This window comes from Microtus ochrogaster, linkage group LG3, assembly GCF_000317375.1.
Source record: "Microtus ochrogaster isolate Prairie Vole_2 linkage group LG3, MicOch1.0, whole genome shotgun sequence".
Taxonomy (NCBI): domain Eukaryota; kingdom Metazoa; phylum Chordata; class Mammalia; order Rodentia; family Cricetidae; genus Microtus; species Microtus ochrogaster.
Window position 1 is genome coordinate 36,411,818 of NC_022029.1, and position 9,102 is coordinate 36,420,919.

At 36.5% G+C, this 9,102-nt stretch overlaps 1 protein-coding gene across 1 annotated transcript in view; it reads left to right on the forward strand.

Annotated features, from left to right (window-relative positions):
* Nucleotides 1–8,529, forward strand: part of Atl2 (atlastin GTPase 2) — a 29,712-nt gene extending 21,183 nt beyond the window's left edge. The window contains exons 9-14 of the mRNA XM_005360789.3: nucleotides 401–528; nucleotides 2,370–2,426; nucleotides 3,359–3,430; nucleotides 4,035–4,466; nucleotides 6,083–6,097; nucleotides 6,193–8,529. Of these exons, the coding sequence (XP_005360846.1) occupies nucleotides 401–528; nucleotides 2,370–2,426; nucleotides 3,359–3,430; nucleotides 4,035–4,466; nucleotides 6,083–6,097; nucleotides 6,193–6,300 (812 nt within the window). The 3' untranslated portion in view covers nucleotides 6,301–8,529. The remainder of the gene's footprint in view (nucleotides 1–400; nucleotides 529–2,369; nucleotides 2,427–3,358; nucleotides 3,431–4,034; nucleotides 4,467–6,082; nucleotides 6,098–6,192) is intronic.
* Nucleotides 8,530–9,102: the final 573 nt, after the last annotated feature.

Consider the following 9,102-nt stretch of genomic DNA (forward strand, 5'->3'; position numbering starts at 1 on the left):
TAGTTCCAGATTATTCTAAGTGTGATGGCAAAGGGGTTGAGATTGATACGATTTACACTATAGCTAGAAAAAAAAACAGTCCAACGCAGAAATTTAATATAGAATCCTATATGATTTGCTCTTTCAAAAGTTTTTTTTAATCATTGTGCAATTTGTGTTGAAAGTCCACCATTTGAGCTGGAAGAATTGTAGGGAAATGGAAGGAATGGGATAGAAGAGTAATAAGCATTTTTTTTTTCCTGTAGGAGACTTGGCACATTTATATGAACTCTTTAGAAAAAAGGAATATGCTTAAGTAATAGATGCTATCTACTTTTCATAAACAAAATTTCATGATTTTGTCAGTGAGGACTTGTTTGTGTTTTTAGATTAATGTGTTGGCTAATTTCGTATCCATCAGATATCGATGAAGACTTTAAACGGGAGCTTCGAAATCTGGTTCCATTGCTGCTTGCTCCTGAAAATCTGGTTGAGAAGGAGATAAGTGGATCTAAAGTTACTTGTAGAGATCTTGTCGAGTATTTTAAGGTAGGTGAACACTCAGCTAAACAGCTCTGTCTGAAAAAGAAATGTAGTTACCTTTTGTCTTTCGAGACAGGGTTTCTGTGTAGCTTGGATCCTGTCCTGGAACTAGCACTTGTAGACCAGGCTGGCCTTTAACTCACAGAGATCCACCTGCCTCTGCCTCCCGAGTGCTGGCATTAAAGGCGTGTGCACCACCGCCCGGCTTGTAGTTAACTTTTAAAATATCTTCATGTACAAGAAATATACTTCCTTTCAAGTAAAAAAATGTTTATTTTTCTGCCTTGCATTCATTATGTCAACATTAAGGATGTAGCAGGGTCTGGAGAGATGGTTCAGTTGTTGAGAGTACTTACATAATCATGAGAACCAGAGTTCTTATCCTAGACACCATGTAGCGAGCACATATGTTTGTGACCAGCCTCGAGAGGGTGGAAGATAGGAGGATGGATCGGGCTTGCTGGCTACCAACTCTGAGAAAATATGAGCCCCAAGTTTAGAGGAAGACCATGAATCAGGAATGTTGGGTCATGAGAGGAGAACATGTAACTCCTTCTGGTCTCTGCCTGTTAGCATAAATTGTGTGTATACACCCAGACTCACATGCACATAAGCACTCCCAGATGAAAGTGTTTGTACGTGGGACACATACAGACATAAGGAAATACATAATTTTTTTTTTTTTTTTTTTTTTTTTTTTTTTGTTTTTCGAGACAGGGTTTCTCTGTGGCTTTGGAGCCTGTCCTGGAACTAGCTCTGTAGACCAGGCTGGTCTTGAACTCACAGAGATCTGCCTGCCTGTGCCTCCCGAGTGCTGGGATTAAAGGCGTGTGCCACCATTGCCTGGCTCATAAATTTTTTTTTTTAAAGGTTACAGTAAGCTGTGTCTTCTATTTAGTGATACTATTTGTTCTCAGGATTATCCTTCCTTTTTCTGCATCTCTGATCTGCAACACAGCTCTGCCATTTTGAGTGATACCTGGAATTGGCTGCATATTTCTATATCCCAAATTCTCACAAAAATCTTCCCTTAGAGTTCTGAGAATTAATAAGAATAACTAAAAGTATCTATAAAGGTTTTTTGAGTCTAAACAAACTATTTGTGGGGTTTTTTTTTTCCTGTTAGAACAAGTTGATCACACAAAGTTGTACTAGTAATAGTTATAGTTAGATAGGTGGGAAATACAGCTAATGAGGTTAATGTATTTTGCTTACTTGTAGATAACATCACTTTCATGCAATCATTGTTTTGTTATGAAATAAGTCTGAGTTGGTGGAAAGTTGAGGTGAAGACTCCTGTTTGAATGCCATAAACTTGTTCTCCTTACTCTTTTTCCTCCTCTTTTATTGTTTGAGAATTTTATGTTTGTTTATAATGTGTGTTGATAAATCCATGTTCCATTCCCTCACTACAGCTCATCCCCTCTCCCCACCCCACTTTTCCCTTGACACCTCATGTACTTTGACTACAAATTACAGTTTCTTTTTCCTTTGAGTTAAAATATTTAAAGTAAAATGAAGGGTTAAAGTGTTTTCTAACATATTTATTTGAAACATTGACAGTAGGAGAGATTTCTTATAAAATGAATACCTTTTACATACAAAACTTTTAAATATGAGATACAGCTTTAGACAATTTGTAATTATATTTTGAAATGTTTCTGTATTTTATTTGGCAACATTCCCATGTGATAATATATAGAACAGGATTAACTTTGTTCTACTGAGAATATGAGTTTTAAGGCCTAGAACTTCATTTTGATGGGGGCGAACTATTGTTTAATATTGTTGGGGACACAGTATCAAATTGTATTTTACATCAATACACTGAATATTCTATCTTTTAGGCATACATTAAAATATATCAAGGAGAGGAACTACCACATCCAAAGTCTATGCTTCAGGTAGGATTAAGAAAGTGTGTGGGGTGGGGTGGTTTGTATGTTTGAGGGGAATTGTAATCATGACTTTATAGGGATACAGAAAATGGAGGGGCATGAGCTTTGTTGCATAGAAATAAATTATATGTACTGAAGATAACCTTCGAACTCTTAAGGTTTGTATAAGGTTTTTGCTTTGTAACTGCAGTTGGCAGGCCCTGAGCATGTGTTGACTATTAGAAATGTGAGCCTTGCTACTTTATCTTCAGTAAAAGTATACAAAAATTCTCTTGCATAAGATGGTTTAATATAGGCCTCTCTGAGCTAAATGCTTTTGCCCTGAGCCCTTGATGAAGGGATGTTTCTTGAAACAAAAATTAGTTTCATTTGCTGGTAATGAGCTGCTGCTTGTGCAAGTAGACTTTCTCTGTGTGTATATGTTCTTCTGGGGCACTGATATTTTTACATACTTTCTATATTTTAAAATTTACTACTTTGGACAATTCTTCAGTTTTATAGTAGATTAACAGTATTTATATTAAAGGTCATGCAAGAAAAAAATAACAACAAAAAAGAAAAAAAACCAACCTAGCTTTTTTTGACTCTTGTGTGAATCTGGTTGTTCTTAAAAGGACTTTTTGACTCCCGGAGACTCAGCACATTTTGGTATTACATCTGTTTATCTCTGTCAATTTCTTTAGTACCTGTGATATATCATCTACAAAACTGTTTTAGTACAAACCCTCTCAAATTGCAGTGAGACAGGGAGTCCTAGTAAATCTGTTTCATATCTTTTCTATTGATACACACTTTCAAAGGAAAGTAAAATAGAGGTTGATATTTTTCTGTTCATTTTCAGAATTATTTGTTGTATATAATCTATTATGTTAGTAGGAATTTATAGTCAAGGGGTACTTTTTCCCCACAGTAATGGTATATTTAATTTTATATTTTAGGCAACAGCTGAGGCTAATAACCTTGCTGCAGTAGCAGGAGCAAGAGACCTCTATTGTAAAAGTATGGAGCAGGTTTGTAACTAAAGTTCAGCTTTATGATAGTTAAGAGTAGAAGATGTTTCATATTTAAAGTAATTGAACTAATTTGTACTCCTTGCATGTTGTCATGCTATATTATCCTGTAATTGTCTTTTTGTTATCTCTGCTGGAATAAACTGTTAGAAAGAAAGTTACATGACTTGCTAGTGTGCAGGAAACATGAATTCCACTGTTGTGTTTTCTGATTTTTAATACAGAATGCTACTATTAGTCCATGATGGAAGTAACATTAGCTTAAGACCGGTAGCAGTGTCTGCACTAAGCTTGCTTACTCTGAAATACTGTGTCATGTGTTCTTTGTGCTGCTGTGGGGCACTAGTGGGTAAAGAGAAGCCGGGCAGTGTGAACACCGTGTCTTCAGTTGTGGGGCTTCAGTCACATTGGGAAGATTACTTGATTGAGGCAGTTAAACACAGAAGAATAGGATTACTTGTGATTACCTGTGAGTTACTATGCCCAGGTTTAAAACTGAGTCATGTAGGTGGTTTAATTTTATGAGACTAAAATATATGCGCAGGGATGCCTTTCAAGTGTTATTTCTAGCATGTAATCTCTCATTTTAATTGGGCTTGTCCAGGTATGTGGTGGTGATAAGCCTTACATTGCACCTTCAGATTTGGAGCGAAAACACCTGGATCTCAAGGAAGTGGCCCTCAAACAGTTTCGTTCTGTGAAAAAAATGGGTGGAGATGAATTTTGCCGTCGTTATCAGGACCAGCTTGAAGCTGAAATTGAAGAAACCTATGCAAATTTTATAAAGCACAATGATGGCAAAAATATCTTCTATGCTGCTCGTACCCCTGCCACGCTGTTTGCAGTCATGTTTGTTATGTATATAATCTCAGGACTGACTGGCTTCATTGGCCTAAGCTCTCTAGCCGTCATATGTAACCTTGTCATGGGGCTAGCACTGACGTCCCTTTGTACATGGGCATATGTTAAGTACTCTGGGGAGTTCAGAGAAATCGGAACAATGATTGATCAGATTGCGGAAACACTCTGGGAACAGGTTGGTATCTATCTTTTGGTTTTTGCAGTGACTAATCTCACTTGTATGTGATTTCCAGCTCTCACTGTTTTTGTACATCTACTTTTCCTTTACATGAGGAATGATAAGAGGGTGGGCTCTTTGTGTGTGCGTATTTGATTTTGTTTTAAATGTAGAATCCAATTTAGTTAAAGACTTGTTTCTAAATTCATAATTATAGTTTACTTTGGTTAGTTTCAATCTGTAATTTTTTGGTTGATTCTTAGTTGTAAGTCTGATTATGCCAGGCAGTGGGCATGACTGGATGGACGAACACTTTTCTTCGAGAAAAGAAAATGCTGTCGGTGAGCAATTTTAAAGTCAGGGAAAGAAGTTTGAAGTACAGTCAGTGCTATAGGGAGGGAAAGAAGTTTGAAGTACAGTCAGTGCTTTAGGGAGGGAAAGAAGTTTGAAGTACAGTCAGTGCTTTAGGGAGGAAAATTAAATTTAACCAATGTTAACAAGAAACAATATAGGAGAAATATTGGATGTTAGGTCTTCATATCTTCTGTGAAGATGGTGACAGTTTATTGCAGCACTCCAAGGAATAACCACAGAGATTTTCCAAAGAGATAGTGTGAACAGAATGGAGCGCACAGTTGTTGTCTTTCACATAGGCCAGTGGGAGTTCTTGCTCAACAATTCTCTTTTAAGGAAAGTTGTTTTATGTATTTCCCCCTGGTTGCTTGAATATAGGTAATTTCTCTTGTTAAATGATCCTCACTAAGTACCCAAGGAGCAGAATGGAAGCTGAGGTTATTACAGATGAACAATAGGAGAGGTGTTCTCTATGTTGTTTAGGGTCAGTGAGGCCCTGGGTTAGGATGTGCAGGTTCACATTTGTTTTGGCTTTCAGTTAAAGACTGAAGGAGTCCAAACATTTTTTTCTGAAGAAAGAGGATTAGCTACTGACTTTCCTTATAATAATACATTATGACTGTATAAACCAATGCTTCTCAACTGCCCTAATGCTGCGTGTGGCCCTTTTACACAGTTCCTCATGTTGTGCTGACCCCCACCCCTAAACTACTTTCATTACTACTTCAAACTGTAATTTTGCTCCTGTTACAAATTGTAATGTAAATAGCTTTGGAGATAAAGGTTTGCAAAGAGGGTTCTGACCACTGGTATAAACTAACCCACTTTATTAACTTGAACTTTTCTTTTTCAGAAATTACTCTAATAGATCTCTTTTGGAGTTTGTGCTTGGACATTTTGTTTAGTTCAAAATTTTGTCTCTTAAAATCAATCTTACCACTTTGTAATCTCTTGATATTTTCTAATAGAAGATGGATTAAGAATTATCACCACATCACTGCTTTAAAAATAATCTACTTTCAATTTTTGAACCAGTACCAATCTTCTGCCACCTGGATTTCATAATTGTGCAGTACCTTTTCAGATACTTTCTGTTGACACTGATTCTAGGACCTCAGAGGTCCATTTTTATAGAGCAGTGTCACAGGGGACTCTCCGGTGTGTCGGGTTATTTTCAGTGTAGATAGAGAGGTAAGAGGCACCTAGTCAGAGAAGACTTGAGCTGTGTTCAAAAGGCCTTGTTTAAACTTTCTTTGCATTTCTCTTTTCCTTTGCTTCAGAGGAGTCCCAGGAAGGTGAGAAACCTACAAAGTCTGAAATTCTTCTAGTCTTTAACTCTAGCTTCAAGGCACTTCGAGTCACTTTCCTAACACATCACTCCGTGTTTTAGGTGTTTTCCAAACTGTTTGAAGTTACTAGACGTCGAGTGGTTCATCCTGCTCTTTCATCAGCACAGCGACAGAGACTGTCATCCAACAATAACAAGAAGAAAAATTAGACAGTATTTTTAACTTTTTTCTCTATCTGAAGTGTTCACACTTATACATGTAGGACAATAAGCAGGACCGTCTGGGCCGGTCTGCATAAATGCTGTATACATACCAGATTTGATGCTGCATATAGGGTATGGATTGCACATCCATCTCGTAGGATTTGTAAGTGGTTTGAGTAAGAGGAAAGAAATTTTGTTGCATTATAAAGTGTCTAACTGCATTGCTTGTAGCACCATAACTTTTTTTTTTTTGTTGTTGTTGTTTTGTTCTGTTTTGGGAGAAGAATCCTTTTATTTCGCACATTCCTGGTTATTTTTGTCATTGATTTGAATTGAAATTTTTATATCTGTTTTCTATGTACTCTTTTTTTACCTCATGTTTTTGTTTGTTTTGCACATTTCTCATACCACAGGTATTGAAGCCCCTGGGTGATAATTTGATGGAGGAAAACATAAGGCAGTCTGTAACAAACTCTATCAAAGCAGGCCTGACTGACCAGGTGTCTCATCATGCCCGATTAAAGACAGACTGACAGTTCATCTCCTCATGGACTCCACTCTTTTTTTCATGCTTGCTGTACAATGAGAACTCAAATAAAAATAAACCAAAGTTTACAATCAACTGTAGAAGTAGTTTAGTATAACTGGCTTCACAGATGGCTGCCACAGAGTGTGAACATTGTTTGTTGGTTTCCAGCCGCCTTCTGGTGTCTCCTTAGACCTGGAGACGACTGAGGAGCATTAGTTATCATGCACATTTGTGCCATGTTTTATTCTTTTCTTTTTACTGAATCTAATGTTAGTGAAATTTGTCTTATGTAAAAGGATATTTCAGGGAAATATTTTAAGAAATCTATTTAGAGTCTCTTTAATATAGTGTCCCATTGAAATTTTCATTTTTAGAGAATTTATGAATCACTGTATCAAGAATCAGATCAGAATGACAATGAAGCCTTTATTGAGCCACTACATGAAAAGTGTATATTGCTTTACTGCCTTCAATGCCAGTATTACATAAATGCATGTATCAGAAACGTCACAGAAATCACATGACAACTCTATAGCTGAGAAGGTAATTCTGAGGTGTACATTTGTCTTGCCTTTTAAAATTTGTAAACCTGCCCTGAAAGGAGATGCATATCTGGGAAACTTAACTGTCTTTTCGCAGTTTAGCCTTCATGTACATAAAATATGCCATTAATTTTATTGGGGGAGAAATTCCATCCAAAAATGTTGCCTACAGCTATGAGTTAAGAGTGTCTGTACAGTGTGTAGTTTTTATTTTCTAAAAATCACAGGTAGGGCATGTATATGAATTATAAATATATAAATACAATTTTGTATTAAAAGTTTTTGTAGTTTATGGCAAAATCTGGTTCTGTGGTAGGCTAAGTACAGTCCCTGTGAAAGGAATGTTTGTGGCTCATGTCAGTGTGTGAATGCATAGACAATTTGAAGTTTTGATATATTTGTGATATTTATCTTCCTTGAGCACTGCAATCTCACCCCAAGGGAATTCAATGGGAATGTTTTATTGTGACTTGTCCTCTGTTGCATTTTAAAGTTATTTCCTGTAATTTATTTTCAGTACATAATTAAAAATTTGTTGTATATATAAAATGAAGCTTGCGATTCTTTTTAAAGGAATTCCTCATGCCTATATCTCACCATATAACTCATATTTGTTCATGCTGAAAAGAGTGTGGGTTAGGGCACAACCCAGTTAGAGCGTAAGGTATTGTACTTCTAAGCTAAGCTTGTGAAAGGTGTTTTTCTGTGTCTGTACATGTAAGGGACATTGGTTGTGAGAGCCTCTCTGGGGATTTCTTTTTCTTGCTCATCTCTACCGACTCCCATTTTGTGAGTGTGCGTGTGTGAGAGAGAGAGGAAAGAGAGGGAGAGAGAATGAATGTGTATGTTATGTAAAGCTACCTTTTTTCAATACTTTATAGCCTCCTTTGCAAAGACCTGTTAAAACACCCCTGTTTGGTTTTTAAGTGAGGAGAATTTGAATGGTGAGTTGCATGCATGAAAGGTTTGGTTGGTCTATCTTCCCCCGACTCCATTCCAGTCCTGGATTTAGATGATGTGTTTGTTTTCATCTGTAGTAACTGCTGCCCACTCATCCGATCTTACACAGAAGAGTCATCTAACACGGCTCTCTTTATTTCTCTGACCACTTTGTTTTATGAATGCTGTAAATTGTCTTTATGAATAAAAAATAAAAAGTTCGTTGTATACTAGCAATTGTTCTGAAATTAAAAACTTATACTTTTTCTTTTCAAGTTAAGTCCAGACCAGTGGAATTTAGTATTTCTTGCTAAAAACAGCGTTTTCCCTCAAAAATTCTCTGCAAGACTCCTAGAAATCACTTTAGTGTCATCTGGAAGGTTCTGGACATTGTTAAGCAAGAAGTAGTGAAAACGAAAAACAAGATGGATTGAAGACAAAACATTGAAATAACAACTTCAATATTGGTGTATTTTCTGTGGTACATTTTTTCATAGTGTTACAAAATATGGTTTCCTTTTTATTTTAAAGGTGGTTTTTCTCAATGATATGATTTATCTTTTTAAGACATCTTTGTGAAAGGACAGCCATTGGGACTCTGCTGCTGAGCATGTCTTATTTTTCATGAATATAGATTGCTAGTCATCCTTGCTTCTATACAACATTTGTAAAATTAAATAGTGCTATTTCGTGTTTGAGTCTTATTTTTCTTTTTTAGAAAAAGTTTTTTTCTTTAATTATTTGTGTATCTGTGTGTGAGTATGTGCTCCAGAGTGCAGGTGCCCACGGAGGCCAGAA